This window comes from Urocitellus parryii, chromosome 2, assembly GCF_045843805.1.
Source record: "Urocitellus parryii isolate mUroPar1 chromosome 2, mUroPar1.hap1, whole genome shotgun sequence".
NCBI lineage: Eukaryota > Metazoa > Chordata > Mammalia > Rodentia > Sciuridae > Urocitellus > Urocitellus parryii.
Genome location: NC_135532.1, coordinates 36,002,319 through 36,021,275, shown reverse-complemented (window position 1 = coordinate 36,021,275; position 18,957 = coordinate 36,002,319). Strand labels below are relative to the sequence as shown.

Genomic DNA, 18,957 nt, shown 5'->3' with positions numbered 1-18,957 from the left:
CCTTTTCCTGTGTGTAATTAGCAATTCTCAACCCTGTATTCAGATGGATACAGATCTGTGTTACTGAAGGATTAATTCTTTTCTTAACCAGAAGCTACATATATCTACCTTTGCCACGTGTTCCAGCCACCGCCCTAAGGCAATGAACACAAAGAGCATGGGGGGCGTGTCAAAGAAGGTCACAGGGCTCTTCTCAGCCTTCTCAGCAATTGCAACCACCAGGATGACGATGGAGTAGGCATAGGCGATGCTCGTGGCCAGTACGATGAGCACGTCCATGTTGGCTGACTTGTGTCGCAGAGATTTGTAGGCCTGGACGTAGAAGTACCACCCACCGAGGAACTGGAAGACAAGGAGAGCAAAGGCTGCTGACAGCCAGCAGAGAGCTCCCTGCGCAGCTGGAGCCTGGAGCCCCTCAGGATGGCAAATAGGGATGGCAAATACGCGAGGTGGTGCGTGCACAAACCTGACATCCCTCGTCCTCAGTTTTGAAATATACTTTTTGATTCAGGCTACAGAAATGGATGATCAAAGTGTGTGAAAACTTTATAAATGTCCATCCACAGAAGAATGGTAAAAATGGTTCATTGATCCTGTAGACAGAGCTAAGCAATCTCTAGAGAGAAAGTGGTATATCTGCAAACCACTGGCGTAGAAGATGTCCGGGAAACATGGGTAAGTGAAAAGCCAGTACACAACAGAGTATCACATATGATCCCATCTCTGTTATAAGCCTGTGTGTGTGTTATGTGAACATGTACACACACACACACACACACACACACACCCAAATGCGTGTTTTCTCTACACAGATGATATCTGGGAAGGTACATGCCAACTCCTAATGATACCCCTAATGATCCTAATGGTGAAGTAGTATCTTCCCCTTTGCTTCTGATACCTCAACATGGCCCGAGTTGACTACAATAAGTTTAAGTTACATTTGCTATTAAAAAGAAACTATTAAAAAGTAAATTCAGCCTACAAATGCCTGTAAATAGTCCTAAACATTCCAATATTAACTTAGGAGTTCAGGTTTATACTCCAAAATATGTGCGTAGAGAGTACACTTCCCACCAAAAAATGGATCACCACCATAAGTGGATGTTCCATGAAGCCAGCTTCTGTTGAATTACAATTTGCTCATAGATAAGAAACACATCTTTACTTTACATGATAGAATGTTCAAGAGGGTCATGAGCTCTGGGGGCTTCTAGCTGCTGCTTCTAATGACACAGGTAAATTAAGCTAAAGAGGAAGCAAACCAGGGACACATGGGGTCACCAATCTTGCTATAGAGGAGACTGCTGTTCTAAGGAGGTTTCAATCACCTGCAATCAATGTGAAACTTACAGTGAAACTGAGCCACTCACATAGTTCTCCACATCAAAAAGCCCTGCCCCTCTTGGCTAGTCATAAGATGGAAATAAAAGCAGTAACCTACTGGAAACAGGGCAGGCAAGCCTAATAGTGCAGCTTTGGGGCTATTTTCTCAGCTTCTGGGCCTCAGTTGCTGCACCTATAAACTGGAGGTCATATACAGTTGTGTGAAGGCAGGGTTAGGCCTAAACATCTCCCAAATCTCCTTGCAGTGTTGTTTAGACCTTTAGATTATCCCACAGATGGCTGGGTCAGGGAGAGACTCCCAGGCCCCACCTCCTGCCCAATCCTGTCCCCTGGTGCATCACTAGAAGTTGGGCGTACAACTTTTTGTATCTTATCTGTGTGGAGAAAACACACACCTATGTGTATGTGTATGTACATGTTCACATAAAACAGACACAGACTGGTAATGGGAGTGTGGGATCATATGAGACACACTGAAACCAAGCTAAAGGGCTGTGTAGAGCCTAAGTAGGCAGAGCATCCCTGGGGCACACACAATCATGGGGAGCAGAGGTTTGCTTGGCTTTCTTATTTACGCACCTGGACAAAGGTACACAAGATGAAGAAGATGAGGTTTAGGATGGACAGCCCTGGAATGATATTGTGGTCCAGGACCATCACTTCTTGGGAGTCCTTGCTGGGGATCAACATGTAGATCATTATACCCATGACCGGGATGCCGAACACCAGGCTGCACAAGAAAGACTTCTTCCACCTGGAAGCCACACAGCAACACAGACACATTAGACAACATTTATCACTTGGATGATGGGCTGGTCCCACCTGAGGACTTGGTTTAAGACGTGCCTTTGTCTCATGGCTGGAACAGAGCACCAAGGTCAATCTAAAGGCCTAAATATTGCTGCAAGGACTTCTGGGAGATGTTTAAGCCCAGTCTTGCCTTCATATAAGCAATAAAAGACCGCTAATTTATAGGTGCAGCAACTGAGGCCCAGAAACTGAGAATTTAGCCCCAAAGAGGCTAAGGTCCTCCGTCTATGGCTAGCTATAATTCTTTTTTAAAAATGCAATCTTATATAAATTCCCAAAGAAGGAGCAGGGGTGGAAAAACCCTAGGCAAAAGCAGTGTATTATATAAGCTCACTTACATATGCAACTTTTAAACAACTATTTAAAATAAAGTCACTGAGAACAGTAAGGCTGTCTTGAATGCAAAAGTCTGAAATTGGGAGTCACAAATGACAGCTGTAGTTTCTTGTTATCTGTGACATAAGTGAAAATTCCAACCAAGCAGGCTGGAACCTTAATTTAAGGCACTTCTACATCAAGGCACCTTAAGCAGGGCCTGCAAACCACCAGCCTGTAAGACCCAAGTCCTGGGCACTCAGCTGCTGCCCAAGGCCCTGGAGAGTCCAAGTCTGCTTGCTTTCCAGAAGCCTCACTGCCCCAGGGATGCCAATAGGACCAAACCACAGGCCTCCCTGCTGGCCCCTAGAGGACCCCTTGCCCCGCAGACTCCCTCGGCCTAGCACAGCTCCACTCATTCCCTAAGCTTCAGCTCATGGGTCCCCTGCTTGATGCTTTCTCAGACCTTCCCAGAGTCCACCTAAACCACTGCTGTCAAAGCTCACTCATTCTTTGCCTGCCAGACCAGGAACCCTCTGAGGCAGGATCCACAGTCTATTAACCATCCCCAGCACTGGTCACAGTGCCCTGCATACAGTTGTAGCCTTTAAGTTTGATGAAAGAATAAGGGAGTGGCCATCTGAAACAATAAATGACTCTTTTAGGTCTCCTGCTTCTCTATCCATTTTCTTTCCACTTAGCCATGATGTCTGTCCCCAGATCCTAGTTCTAGAACCTCTGCCAACAAAGTCTGAAAATACTGTAAAAGAAAAACCTGGCCCTCAATCCCAATTAAAGCATTATCCAATCTGCTAGGTGGCTATCAAAATTAATTTAAATTAATTTTAAATTAAACTTAAAAAAATTCGGTCCCACAGTCAAACCAGCTGTATTTCAAGTGCTCACTAGCCACATGGGATACTGGCCACTATCAGTGCACACACAGGATGCTGCCACCATCGCGGAAACTTCCACAGACAGCAGTGCTTCAGAGGGCTAACGTCACAGGGTAAAGGCAACGAACCCAGGTAGAAGTCACCCAGGGAAACGAGGACAGCAGGGACACCAACAAGCCATGGAGACATTTGCACAGTATGAGCCACAGACAGCGGGGAGGGGAAGACACATAACCAAGAGCTACAGTTTAGCTTTCATGTTCTACCTACTGCTTTATTTCCATCTTGTGGTCCAAGTGATGAGCGTTGGGCTTTCTCTGGGACAGGGAGGCATGATAGCCGAGTTCCTTGTTATTAAAAAGAGAGGGGCAGGGAATAAGGGGGGAAGGTACTTGTTAAAACATGCATTGGCAGAAAGCACTTTACAGCCCTGGAAATTAGAAAGCAAATCTAAAAAGTGCCTCAGAAAATCAGTGGGTTTTCCTTTCACAATCTCTTTACCCAAATTGGCCAACAGACCCTGTTCAGAGGTTCAGCACCAGCTTACACTGAGCGACCACACCATCTGTAAGGAGATGGTGTCAAACGGTGATCCCTGTCCCTGCTGTCGGCAAAGGGAGCAGGCTCTGGGAAGCTAACCTCGCCAGGCAACCCCAAATACCTTTGGGGTCTAGCACCCTCACTCCACTCACAGGGACATCGAAGGTCAGAGGGGTTAAGCACTTTGCCCAAAGTCATAGCACTACTCTGAAGAGCTGAATCCAGAGCTCGGGTAGCCAGGCCTCCGGGCCAGGCTCCTCCTCCACAGGGAACTCGGCTCCCCCTCAGCATCTGGAAGCAGGGCTTCTGCTGGGCCCCACAGAGGCTGTGCTCAAGCACTTCTGCCACCACTGGACCTGACTGTTTTGTCTCTGACCCTCCTTATGAGGACACCCAGGGAAAGCTGTCAAGAAATGTCTTGTGGGGCTAAGGCTGGGGCTCAGCGGTAGCACTCTTGCCTGGCATGTGTGAGGTACTGGGTTCGATACTCAGCACCGCATATAAGTAAATAAAAAATAAAGGACTATCAACAACTAAAAAAAATTTAAAAATTAAAAAAAAAAAAAAGAAATGTCTTGTCAGTCAGCACAATATAGAGTGGGGCCCAGAACTGTGCTGTGACTTGTACACAAATACTAAAACTCTTAGATGTTCTAAGACTAATGTTTTTATTACTAATATCGGTCTAACTATATTGTGAAAAAGTGCTCCAGAGATACAAGCATGGAGACCAGGCAATAATCTAATATTCTACTATTCCTCAAATAAGGACAGAGAGGGTGATGCCCACAGGCTGGGGAGAGGCAGACAAGGGCACTAAAAATCAGACAGAGATGGATTCAAAGGCACCACGTAGGATTCTCCTGCCCGTCTACCCCATCAGTCTGACTCCTCAGCATCACCAATGCCACGTTATTTACTACTGTTCCTTAAGATCTGTGGCATAGTAGAAATAGAAAGGCTGCTGAGCTTGGAACTGAGAGATCTGGGTTTGAATGCTATCCACCACCTGTGAGCTGGGTACTAGTGAGCAAAGTCCTTAACTTCTCTGAGGATCCTTCCTCATTTCATGAAGCAGCCATGCAGGCGGCCTCCAAGGGTGAGGCATCCTGAACCTCGGCAGCACCAGCAGCAGCACTGCCAGGTCACAAGGCTCTGCTGGCCATATGACAGAAAACACCTCTCTATAAACACATGTACACAATGAATCAAAGATGAAGGATGAGCTGGGCGTGGTGGCGCACAACTGTAATCCCAGGGGCTCAGTGGCTGAGGCGGGAGGATCTCCAGTTGAAAGCCAGCCTCAGCAACAGTGAGTTGCTAAGCAACTTGGTGAGACCGTGTCTCCAAATAAAATACAAAATAGAGCTGGGGCTGGGGCTCAGTGGTTGAGTGTTCCTAAATTCAATCCCCAGTAGCAAAAAAAAATAATAATAATAATAATAAAATAAAATAAAAAAATAAAAACTAAGGATGACAGCATTGAACATGCTATGAGATTATTTCATTTCACAAGCAATTTCATTAGTAATCGTTCTTGCTAAATTTAATTTATCCTTACCAGCTGTTACAAAGTTAAATTTTGTTAATTTTGATTAGCTTAACCCACTCCTCTCACCACTGATGCTCAGTCTAGGGTATAACACAGCCCACAAAGAGGAAACAGTTGGTCTGTGGACAAACTGAGGGAGATAGAACAGGCGTGAGAATTCTGATTTTCCAGAGCAAAAATGAGCAAACTCTTAGGGCAGGTCCAGAAGAGGGACAAAATGTGGTATAATCCTGTCCAAGGCCAACATTCCTTTGTATAAAGATAACTGGCACAGACATAAATAATATTTAAAAACTGCAATTACCCATTGGCTCCTGAGGCTGGAGGATCACAAGTTCAACATCAGCCTCAGCAACTCAGTGAGACCATGTCTCTAAATAAAATATAAAAAAAGGGCTAGGGATGTGGCTCAGTGGTTGAGCGCCCCTGGGTTAAATTCCTGGAACTAAAACAACAACAACAACAACAAAAAACCCTGCAATTAAACAATTTAACCTAATATACCACATTTATCGTGGCAATACTTACTGTTCTCCAGGACTATCTGAAACAATAATGTATTTTCTCCCCCTCATCTCTTTCTTACCAATTCACTGATATTCTCCCTCAGATTATTTGATAGTTACTTACCTTCCCAGATTAATTTAAAATGATTGACCACATTTCCACAGAAAAAGCTGATGGATTTTAGTGATTTTCAATCTGCTTATCTATACTTTCTCATTTTTCTTCAATGACTACATATTACTGTTTCTTAAAAAAAATGAATTGAATGAATTACCTCAATAATTTTGACAATATCCCGTGGACCGATAATTTCAGGGTCAAACTTCACATTGGCTTTGCTGGTGGCGAGGGCCACTGAGGCATAGGTGATGCCATTTGTCCTGGTGAGCCTGGACTCTATGTTGTGAACACAGGAAGCGCAGGTCATCCCTGTGACCTGCAAGACAAGAGAAGAAACTCCCACAGGCCCAGGAGCCACTCAGGAAATTCTGCCTGGTGACGTGCCATCATAGGATGGGGCCCTTGAGTGTCACACCTGCCCTGCCAGCCTTCCCATCCACAGCACCTTCTTGAGACTCTGGATGCCCACCTCCAAACCCCTGTAGGAGATGCTCGCCCTTAACCTTCCTCAGTGGCTCCAGGGCATAAGCACTGCTTCTTCCCCAGCTCAGGTACGGGACACAGCGATCATTAGGCAGAAGGCAACAGACGGAAGTTCAACTTCTGGCTCTGACAAGCATGTGCTTTTGAAGCCACCCTATGCTCTACCTCAGATTTCTCACCAACAAGATGGGGACAAGAACCGCCTCTCAAGAGTAAGGTGACATACTTCTGCCAAACCTTCTGGATTCCTGAAGGACTTATGCATGTGTCACCAGTGCCTGCCCTGCAGCCTCTGCTAGACCCTTCCAGCTCCAGTGCCCTGCTGGTGATAAGGGGTCTGATGGCAACGCCTCATTATCAAGAAGGAAGAGACTTAGGAAGTGACCAGTGGAGGAGATGGAATCCGAAGTGTTCAAAGTATGGATCGGGTTTTGAACAGGTGATGGTAAGGGTAACATTAGGAGGAGTGAAAAAGGCAGGACAGTGCAGTGTTCAGGCACCCACCAACAGCTGACGTGGCTGGTGCGGGAATGAGAGGAAGAGGGGGATGGTCTGCAGTACTGGTTGGGTCCATAGCATGAAGGCTCTTGGGCACCCAGCTGGAAGGGTGGCTAAGCCATTACTGGAAGCAAAGCCATTGGGGAGTCATCAGGATAATGTGACCAGAACTGCACTCTGAAATTTGCATCAGTCATCCCAGAATAAATACCAAAGAGACAAGCGTCCCACCTGGAATTAGGGAGGAGAGGTAAGCTCATCTGTAATCCAGACACATTCACCTTGGCCTGGGACCCAACAAGACCAGAGAGGGAGGACCATCAGAAAAACTAGAGCTTACCTGCTGGCAAGTGGCTGTGCTAACAGAACCCAGTCTGCAACTATTTCAATGATCCTTCTAAGCTCTCCTTTATATTTGCAATAGTAATAAGTTATATGTATGTACTCTTGTGTAACGTTTATGTACTGTCTCAGGCACTGTACAGCTTTCACCAGCCCTGGGAAGTAGGCGTCAAAGCCGTAGCACCAACAGGTTTAATAAGTTGCCCAGAGGCACACAACCAGTGAGGAGCAGAGATGGAGCTCCTCATCTGGAGCCAGATGGTCTGGCTCCAGGGTCTGCTCCAAGCCACCCTTGTCTGCATAATGAGGTGGTTCTCTAAGTTAATACATGTCCCTGAGGCAACAGGGCCAGAATTCACACCCAAACCTCCTGCATTTCTACCATACCACAAGGTGCATCCTGACATGATAAAAATGGAGTTTGAAGGGAGGCATGCCATTCCTGGAATACGAATGAGGCAAATTAGACAGTTTACTCTTCTGATGTGAGTGGTCACTGTTTCCTCAAACACTAACTAAATATTTAGAAGTTCTCAGAAAATGTCTGTGATCATGCGATACTAATAGAACTTATACCACCACACTGTTTTAAAAAAGAACGCTGCCAAAAACCCACTGTTTCAAAGAAAGTCTTCACCATTTCCAATAATAATCTTTGTTTAGATTTTCCACCTAGTAGTCTGAGTGGGTTGAGATGATCACATGTGGAATTGCCAGTTTGCAGGAGGGACCCTCCCTTGTGACAGGGCTGATGCGGGCATAGCCCAGGAAGTTTACCCCTCAGCGCGCAGGAGGCCTCCCCAGAGCAAGAGATCTGCTCTACAGAACACCACTCATCAGGAGCTCAATGGAGCTCAAGGTGCCACTTCTGCATTATACACTTCTTCTTCAAACATTGACTTAACACTAATGGCAGTGACTAAACACAAGTGAATAAAGGGCCCCTTCTGCTTTCAATGACTTGTTGATGTGCAGCTAAAACCATGAACAAACAGAAACTACTCCTTCCCACCCCAAACACTGAAAGCCACCCCCTTAGGCATTAGCCTTGGACTGAGCTTCTGGGATACTCTGGTCACTAATTACTCCCTAGACACCCAGCACCTACAAGTCCTCTTCATTTTTGTGGGTTTTGGTTGGTTGTTTTTGTGGGGCTGGAGATCAAACCTAGAGCCTTCCACTTGCTAGGTAAACACTCTGTCATTGAGCTGCACCCCAGCCATCTATCCTCCTCTGAATGCACTCTGTGCCCCGAGGTCCCACCTTGTCTACCTAGAGATACCTGCAGGTGGTTGAGATCTCTTTAGGCTTTAGACCAGGTCCATATTCAACCTCCCCAAACCACCTGACTCAGGGCAGCCCACTATTCGTGATTCCTCCTTGTCCCAAACTCTGCACCTTACCACCTCTTCCTCCTGACACCCCAGACACCCTCAGTGATGGCCTCCTCTGACTCTTTGACATAGCTGACCTTCCTTCCCAAAATGAACAGGTCACTGTTGTTGGTGTCAGAGAAAAACAAAACAGACCCGACACAACAACAAATAGGGTATATACCCTATTTGTTGATATATAGATAGAGAAACTCATTGGTCAGAAGGAAGGCGCTATCGACTTATCCACAAACCCGCTAAGGCTGTGACGATACTCACAATCAGCTCGATGTCGCCATCCGCGCCTGCGTTGTCTTCCATGACTGACACCTCAAAGCCCATGTCCTGGATGAGCTGAGCTATCGTGGGTGGCTGGATGACCTCGGGATTATACTTGACCTCTGCTTTACCCGACATCAAGGCAACCAACACCGAGAGAACACCTAGAACCATCAAGTCACAGTTGTGACACTCTGGGCATGGCGTCTGGGATGACATGATCAACACAGTCAAGCAAAGAAAAATGTCTCCTCAGAAACCTCTGGAGTGGTGGGGAAATTATAAGTTAACTTTCTGAGCAGCCAGCCCACGGATGGCAAAGGAACTCTCGCAGCACCTCGATTTGAGCACAGTCATCGTGGAGGCCCAGGAAGCTGTGGAGCACAGCGAGCAGAGGCTGGAGGATCCCTTCATCCTCCCTGAGTGCTGACTGAGGGCCAGGAGCCCAAGACAAAGACACATGGAGCCACAGGTGTGGAAAGAGAATGGACTCTGGAGGCAGGGCTGAGTCATGGCTCAGGCAATTCCAAACAAAATGGGGACAGGGTTTTTGTTGTATTTTCAGATTTTAAAGACAGTATTGGAAATATAGCTTGGAGGATAAAACTTAGGTAGTTCCACAAAACTCTATGGTTTCAGGGACAACAGAATGGAATATTTGAAATTAGAATTTCTACACAAAATGGAGATAATTCACTCATTTTACGGTTAGGGGTGGATGAGAAGGGAAAGGGAGGATATTAAATAACACAAGACAAACTAATTGAGAAGTCTAGCCACAGATTTAAGTTGGACTTTCCAAGGCTAACTTACTCAGAGATACAGTTTATCTCAAACTAAATAGAGAAAGAATGCCAACTGCCCAAGAACATTAGACAAACATCTACACTATCGCACACAATGGATTTGCTGCCAGATTGTCAGAGCTCTTGATAAACGCTGCCATGGAGACTCTGAGGGGAGACCATGCAGCCCGCACACAGCATTTTCAAGTTCAACATAGGGCCAGGTCTCTTACCAGCTTCTTTCTGAAGATTCCTTTCAATGTTAGACACACAGGATGCACAGGTCATGCCTTTGATCTGCAGAAAGCACTTCTGTGGTGCTACTGTACCAGTGGGTGGTGGGAAATTTGGCAAGGGGCCAGCGCTGTGTTTTTTAGGGAGCACTCCACCATGGGGAGCCACTTCCGGCACAGACACAGAGGTGCCAGCCAGAGTTTGCTGCATGGTATTCCCAGCACCATGGCTTCCAGCATGGTTGGCAGAATACTTTTCTAGGAAAAAATGTCAGAAATAATTCAGATTAGAAGAACAAGTAGTATTTTTTCTTTTTTTCAGAACAGGAAGCTCAAGCCTGATAATATTCAGGTAAAAGCTCCTAAAGAAGCAATGTGGGGTTTCCACCTCTGTCTCTCCCTCCCTATGACCAGGACAGAAGCACACAACTACAGACACGTGAAAACATACAGTGCTTTGGGGTGACAGCTCTGGGCTGGTAAATGCTCTTGCTTAGAAGACAGTGGTGGTAACAGTAGTCAGACTAACTCCAAGGTCTGTGCCTTTGACCATCAACTCTTCCCTGTGAGCAGAGGCATGGCTCTCCCCATGAGCATCTCATCTTCATGGAACTGTCTGCCTTTTTCTTAATGCTTGTACAAGTCCTACACACAATCTAGACATACATCCTTTGTCAGCTGGGTGCCCTGCAAATGTCTCCTCCCAGTCTGTGGTTTATGTTTTTGCTCTTCTATTGGTACCTTTTGGTAAATGAAATCTTTGATGTTAAGAAAGCTCAATAGCAATTTCTCTTTTAAAGGGTTAGCACTTTTTGTGCTCTCTCAATGGATGTCTTCCTCAACATGGCAAAAAACATTTGTGACGTTTTCTTCCAGAATCTCTATTGTTTTAATACAGACCCACATTCAAGGCTATGATACACTTCAATTATTTTTTGTGTAAAGGTAACAGTCGATGTTAATTTTTTTTGCAATTATGATCCAGCTTCACAGACTGAAAAGACCACTCTTTCCTCACTGGTACCTTTGCCATAAATCAGGAGAACACACAGGCACAGGCTTGTTTCTGGGCTCCATTATGTTCTCTGATATTTTTTTGTCTATTCTTGTGTCAGTAGCACACTGCCTTTGTGTGTGTGTGTGTGGGGGGGGTTAATTTACTTAGAATAAGATGTGCAAATCAGAACAATACTATTCTTAATCTTGATATACTGAATTAGTTTCCTACTACTCCTATAACAAATTACCACAAACTCAGCACCTTTAAGACCACAAATGGATTTTCTAGCACTCCTATAGTCAGAAGTGCCACATGACTCTTCCCAAGTGAAAATCAAGGTGTGGACAGGGCTGTGGCCTTCAGGAGGCTCTAGGGAAGAATCTATTCCCTGCCTTTTCCAGAACCCAAAGGCTACCTGCATTTCCAGATTTGAGGCCCCATTCTGCCATCTTCAGTTATCAATCCTGAATCGGTGACATCTCTAACCCAGTCAGTAAAGGGTTCTCCCCTTGTAATGACTGATGGGATCTTCCTGCGCTCATCTGGATAATTCAGCATTCCCTATCTCAAGGTCCCCTCCTTCCATCACAGCTATGAAGTCCCTTTTGTCATACAAGGTAACATTCCATTTCCAGGAATTAGGGTGTGGACCCTTGGGGACCATTATCTGCCTACCTGTAACTACCACCCAGATCAATACATACTACAGAGAAAGTCACACTATTTTGATAATTCAAAAATACCTTTAAGAGCATGTGGAAAAGAATCCTATTATTTAATGATAGAGTCTCTCAGACAAAAAAAAAAAAAAAAAAAAGCAGTGATCTGTACTGACTGTGGTCCATAACTTAATCCTGCATGAATCTCACATACTGGATGCTTTGCGCATTTTCTGCAGAGGGGTGAACTACTTCCACTCACTCCTTCCCTGGGGAGATCTGCTGGGGCTCCTCTCTGAGGTCTCCTCCCAGGGCCTATGTGGCTTCTCAGCCAACATCCCTGTGATTATTCCCTGCAACACTCCTTCATGGAGTACCCCAGGGCCCTGCTTTTCACAGCCTACTCCTTCACAAATGCCTGTGATGTTCTGGGTGCTCAAGAGTCCAAGGAAAACAAATTTGAAGTCTGTCCCCTAAGAGCTCCTAACCAATCCAAAGGGAGTTGTACCAAATACAAATAATACCTTGTAAGCATTTAAGTAATTATAAAGGACAGTCACACCAAAGCCCTCATGGCTTATCCTAAATTAAAACTGCTAGGTAAGACACAGGATATCCAGTTAAAGTTCCATTTCCACAAATAACCAATGATTTTTTTAGTGTAAATAAATAAAAAATGTTCATACACTAAAAACAACAACAAAAATGTGCACTATTTTTCTGCAGTTCAAATTCACCTGGGTGTCCTATATTCTCATAATCCTGGGCTAGATATAATTCTTATTCTATAAAATAAAAACTACTTCTTTCTAGGTTTACTCAGTCAGATCCAATTATTCTCTAATATGTAGTTCAATTCTCACTTCTTTTTTTAAATTTTTTGTTTTAATTAGTTACACATGACAGTACAATGACCTTGACATATCATACATTTGAATCAGATGGAATATAATATCTCATTATTCTGAGTGAACAGGTTCAGAATCACATTGGTCATGCAGTCACGTATATACACACAGTAATAATAATGTCTCTTTTATTCTACTGTCCTTCCTGATCACATGCTTGGAAGACTATACCTCACAGAAAAACAACAAATGCTGACCCTATATTTCTTCCTTTTAAGTACAGAATTTACTGTACTATGCTATTGTGTTTTCTTTATTGATTTTTTTTAAACTGTTTCCCAGGGTGTAGTAAGATTGATTGGGGGCAGGGGGACAAAACAAAACCCCAAACTCCTTCCTGAAATTTGGTACAAAGGACAATGAAAGTGGCCAAGCCACCCCATGTGACTTACCCAGCCCTTCAATGGTGGGTGTGCTGTGTACAGAGGGAAGGCAGGGAAGTTTCACAACACAGCAAACTTTCCAAGGACGCCAACTTTATCTTGGTTACTAGAGGAACAAAATGTGGGAAACCAAAGTCCCGCAGGCCCTGGCTGCTGCCACAGGCCCTGTGTGTGGGTGCTGGGCTGCCTCTCTCTGTAGCAGCAAACTCCAGCCAAAAGGCTACCATACCTGGTTCAGCCCACAGATTTGGAGGACACACAGGACCTGCATCCTAGACCTAAACAGTTATTACTGAGTTGACCATCATCAACTGTGGCCCTTCTGCTTACAGTACCCACAGCTTATCCAGGTACTCGGCTACCTGTGGGGCCTGAGGCAGTGGATCTCTTAATCCCAGGAGTTCAAAGCCAGCCTGAGAGAGTAGCTGGGACTTACATAGTGAGACCTTGTCACACACATAAAAGAAGTGCCCTTCCCTCCTATTCTTCAGCCCTCTCTGGAACACCCCCTTATCCATTGGTCCGAGGCTTAAGGGAACCATTTTGTGCTTGATGGCAGCTTCAAATCCCATATCACTTACACCCTGAGGTCTTCAGGTTGAATAAGATAAAGCTGGTAAGTGAGGACAGCCTCTCGGTTGCTGAGCGAAACTTTGACTCTCACCTCTCCATCCCCCTCACTACCATGCAGCCTGGACTCCCACTTTCCTAATGTCCTGAAGCAGCCAGTGGTCACCCCCCACTAACCCTGAGAGACATTTCACACCATTGCCTCTGTGGCGATTTTTAGCAGGCCACACTCCAATCACTGAGAGATTCTCCTTTATGCTCCCACCACCAGACTCCATCTTCTTTCCCTTCTCCCATTCATTCTTCTGAGGTCTCTGTTCTTGCCCAGGACTCCCACATTCAAATCTGCACCTCTAGCCCCACACTATCTTCAAGCATCAGGAGGGGCTCCTCCTAGGTTCTGCCTCTCCTCTCGGGTCCTCCCCCATCACACACAACTCCTAGCAAGGGCAAACTTGGTGGCTCTGACCTCCCAACTTTCCAAGTGGAGGACTAGCCTCCCTGTCCTTCTGCTTGGGCCATTCTGCATCCTTCCACAGCTCCCCCCACATATTGTCAGGCTGAGGTCACTGCCCAGGCTGGCCTGGCTACACAGGCTGCTTCCTCTGCTTCCGATGGTCTTGGTCCTCCCTTCCCTCCCCACACCTCTCTTAGTTGACAAAGACAAGGCCTGGGCTCGTGTTGGACTTGTCCTGCTGACAGCAATGACTTACTTCCATCTCCCTTCACTGCAACATAAGCTCTTAGGACAGACTGTTTTCCTAGCTGTGGCCCCACAACTAGCACAGACCCTGGCAGGTGGCATGCAGAAAGGGTTGAGATGATGCTGCACTGCAGGCTCTCAAGTAAGAGAAAAAAGGGGCAGGAATGACCACCTCTCAGGAAACAGCACAGGTGGGGGCCTTTCCTTCGTGAAAACTGTCATATCTACCCTGCCAGCCCTGTGCCCATCAGAGGGGCAAGGTCAAAAGCCTTCCCTTCATTCCCATTTTGAACAGAATGGCCTCTGGGTGCTGAGACTACGATTCTGTTGTTTTTATTATTTTGCTTTACTTAGCAGAGAAAATCTTCAAAGCAAATTTCTCTTTGGTAAAAGAAGGGTCTGCTGCTCCCATGCTCTGTTTTAGGACACAGAATCAGAATTCTTTCCAGAAAAGAAGCCCAGATTAGAAGTTTAGCATTTCATAGCCAGCTACCTGAGAGCAACACTTGGAAATCCCATTTCCTCTCTCCTGACCATTTTAATGCGAGGAGAGGATACAGAATCTTGCTAACTGTCAACAGGAGAGACAACAAGCCAGGAACCTTGTATCAACACCCAGATACACCCTAGGACAAGCTTTGAACATCTATCAATACATACCAGGAATCACTGAGGCTTCAAATCCCATGTCTTCTATAGCAGCTCTGAGTTCTTCCGGGCTAATTACAGTGGGATCATAAAGAAAAGTTCCAGTCCCTTCAGCCAAAGAGACAGATACTCGCTTCACCCCTTCCCGCTGGGAAAGTATGCCTTCGATGGACTGGATACAGGACGCACAGGTCATGCCCGTGATGGCAAGCACCACGGTGCTGCATGCAGCCTGCCCCTGGTTTCTCTGGGAGGAACTGGGGAAACGCTGGTCAGAAGTCTCACCGTCTGTCCCAGTCCCTCCTGCTCCAGCAGGAAGAGAAACTTTATAGTGCCCAGGTGGAAGGGCCTCAATGGCCCTCTTTAAAGACACAGGGGTGATAGAAGAAGGGTCATACTCTACTAGGGCAGTTTTGTTCTCCAGGGACACTTGAATACCTTGAACCCCTGGGAGTTGGCCAATATTTTTTTCAATGTTCAAGACACAAGAGTTACAGTGCATTCCATCTATTCCCAGTTGCAGGGTAACCACGTGGCTTCCTTGGTGCCCTGAGGTCTCAGAATTATTGAAATTCTGATTAGCTGAAGCCGACAGTCTCTTTGGGTTGATGCTCTGTAAGCGGCCAATATCAATTGGTCCCAGGCTTAAGGGAGCCGTTTTGTGCTTGATGGCAGCTTCAAATCCCATATCACTTACATGGTCCCTGAGGTCTTCAGGTTGAATAAGATAAGGCTGGTAAGTGATGACGGCCTCTTGGTTGCTGAGTGAAACTTTGACTCTCACCACTCCCTGCAGTTTCCGGATCTTGCCTTCGATGGAGTTGACACAGGACTGGCAGGTCATGCCCTCCACCCTCAGCTTGACCACTGCCTCCTGGGCTGGTAAGGACCTTGAAGGCCACGAGGAAGCTTTTCCTTCTGCAATGCTGGCCTCGAAGCCCATTTCCTCAATTTGATGGCAAATCTGTTGCAGGCTTATGACTGATGGCACGTATTTCACAGTGGCACTGCCTTGTTCCAGAGAAACCTTAATGCTCACGACACCTTTCAAACCAGATATTCGGCCCTCGATGGACTTGACACACGACTGGCAAGTCATACCCTGGATGCTGAACGTGCCAGTGGCTGTCTGAGAAGGGCACATGCCATCCAGACCACCTTCGTAGCCGACATTGTCAAAGGCAAAACTCTGCTTCATGGCTGGGTCCCAGGAATGAGTAGGCACAGAAAGTTTAGAGAAGATCTAAAAGGAAAAGAAATAACCTTTTTTTAGCTTTAAAATCAAATACTTTTTACAGTATCCCAGCTTGCTTGGCACTAGAAATGATGTCAATAACACTGGTGTCAGGACGAGAACATAAAACAGACAAAAGTGGAGGCATCATTTACTAAATGAATGGGCTCATGTGAGCCCCCTTTAGCTCTGACATTCTGTGATTATGAACCTAGCAGTCAGTCACTGTCTGCCCACCTTAGTGAAAGGCCTTTCTCACCCAGCAGACGGAAGTTTCTGAAGTACAGCACGACCTGGCTTTATGCATAGAACACAGCATGACTGGGCTACGACAGAGGCTGAGACCTCAAAGACAAGGCCTAGGTGTCCTTCCTTCTGGCTGATACCTGAGACCCCAAAGAACTTGCTCCTTTTAGCTAAAACTATGCAGGGTCCTAGTGAAATTCAACTCCAAGAACAGGCAACCCCTTAATTCTGTGTATCTTTCTAGAAGTCAGTCTGATTTTCTAAATAGGGGCTCAATACACCAACTGGATCTTGGTATAACTAGATCTTGCCTTCAATGGAATTGGCGCAGGACTGGCAGGTCATGCCCTCCACCCACAACTTGATCTTTGGGCATAGGCTACAAACGCAGGCCTCCCAGGCCTGGAAGAGTTGGAATCAACAGGTGGACGACATGTCAGCAAAGAAAGGTCTAAAGATATGCTGAGGCAAAATGAGCATAAGTGGCTGGCCAAGAAGGGCAAAAGGGAGAATCAGGAAGAACAGGAAATTGAGTTCCTGGATCTATTTTCTTTTCCCACATTTTTTTCAGTGCATTACAGTTGTACATAATGGTGGGATTTGGTGCTACATATTACTCTATACACATAAGAAAACAAAACAATTTGGTCAATATTATTCCCCAGTATTTCTCCCCTCCCTTCCCTCCTTCCTTCCCCTGGTCCCTTTCCTCTCTAGCTTCCACATTTGAGAGAAAATATACAATCCTTGACCTTCTGAGTTTGGCTTATTTTACTTAACATAATGTTCTTAAGTTCCATCCATTTTCTTGCAAATGACATAATTTTATTTTTTTTGTGTGACCAAATAAAAATCTATTGTGTACATATACCACATTTTCTTTATCCACTCATCCACTGATGACTATGTTCCATAGTTTGGATAATGTGGATTATGCCTGCTATAAACATGGACATGCATCTATCACTGTAGTATGATGACTGAAATTCTTCAAGATAAACACTGAGGAGTGATTCAGCTGGATCATATGGTGGTTCCATGCCCAGTCTTTTGAGAAACCTCCATACTGATTTCCATGGCGGTTATACCAATGTACAATCTATTACGGTTTAGCTAACAGGTGCCCCCTAAAAACTTCATATGTGAGACAATGCAACAACATTCAGAGGTGAAATGATGGGGTTGTAACAGCCTTAACCCAATCAGTGAATTAATCCCGAGATGGGGATTAACTGACTGTTAACTGAAGGGAGATAGGTGTAGATGGAGGAGGTGGATCATTAGGGGGTGTTCCTTTGGGGTATATATTTTGTATCTGGCAAGTGGATTCTCTCTGCTGCCTGATTATTATGTGAGCCATTTCCCTCCATCACATGCTTCCACCATGATGTTCAGCCTCACCTTGAGCCCTGAGGAATAGAGCTGGCTATTAATGAACTGAGACCTCTGAAACTATGAGGCCCCAGTACAAAATTTTCCTCCTCTAAAACTGTTATTTCAGGTCTTTTAGTCACAGCAGAAAAAAAAAAAAAAAAGCCACTGACTAAAACAAAATCTTGAGAGTCTTCTAAAAGTGTTCCTTTTTCTCCACCTCCTCTCCAGCATTTATAATTGTGTGTATTCTTGATGGCTGCCATTCTGACTGATATGATATGAAATCTTAGTGCAGTTTTGATTTGCATTTCCCTAATTACTGATGATGTTGAACATTTTTTTCCATATGTTTGTCAATTATCTGTAATTCTTTTGAGAAATGTCTGTTTAGTTCAGTTGCCCATTTATTGTTTTTTTTTTTTTTTGGTTTTAAGTGTTTTGAGTTCTTTATATATTCAGAATATTAACCATCTGTCAGAAGAGTAGCTAGCAAAGATTTTCTCCCATTCTGTAGGTTCTCTTTTCATATCTTTAATTGTTTCCTTTGCTGTGTCAAAGCTTTTAAATCTGATGCCATCCCATGTTATTAACTCTTGGCATTATTTCCTGAGCTTTAGGGGTCCTATTTGAGAAAATCATTGCTTATGCCTACATGCTGGAGTTTTGACCCAACATTTTCTTCTAGGAGTTGCACAGTTTCTAGTCTAATTTTTAGATTTTTGATCCATTTTGAGTTGATTTTTGAGCAGTGTGAAAGAGTCTAGTCTATTTTACATATGGATAACTAGTTTCCCAGCACCACTTGTGAAAAAGGCTGTATTTTCTCCATTGTATGTTTTTGGCACCTTTATCAAGGATCAGATGACTAAATCTGTGTGGGTTGGTCTCTATGTCTTCTTTTTTTAAAATTTTATTTTTATTAGTTCTAATCAGTTATAACATGACAGCAGAAAACTCTTCCACTCATTGTGCATAAATGGAGCACAATTTTTCACTTCTCTGGTTGTACATGAAGTTGAGTCACACCATCTATTCTGTACCATTAATCTATATATCTGTTTTCATGCCAGTAATACACAGTTCTTGTTACTGTAGCTCTGTAGTATTGACTCTGGACCCATTTTCTTAATCCACCACAGTATTCACATTATT

General features: G+C 44.9%; 1 protein-coding gene across 1 annotated transcript in view; it reads right to left on the bottom strand.

The window, feature by feature from the left end:
• Positions 1–18,957, bottom strand: part of Atp7b (ATPase copper transporting beta) — a 68,535-nt gene that overhangs the window by 19,807 nt on the left and 29,771 nt on the right. Inside the window, exons 3-9 of the mRNA XM_026381850.2 lie at positions 14,964–16,194; positions 10,081–10,338; positions 9,063–9,226; positions 6,242–6,403; positions 3,639–3,715; positions 1,927–2,101; positions 109–342 (exon numbers count right to left, since the gene is read on the bottom strand). Of these exons, the coding sequence (XP_026237635.2) occupies positions 109–342; positions 1,927–2,101; positions 3,639–3,715; positions 6,242–6,403; positions 9,063–9,226; positions 10,081–10,338; positions 14,964–16,194 (2,301 nt within the window). The remainder of the gene's footprint in view (positions 1–108; positions 343–1,926; positions 2,102–3,638; positions 3,716–6,241; positions 6,404–9,062; positions 9,227–10,080; positions 10,339–14,963; positions 16,195–18,957) is intronic.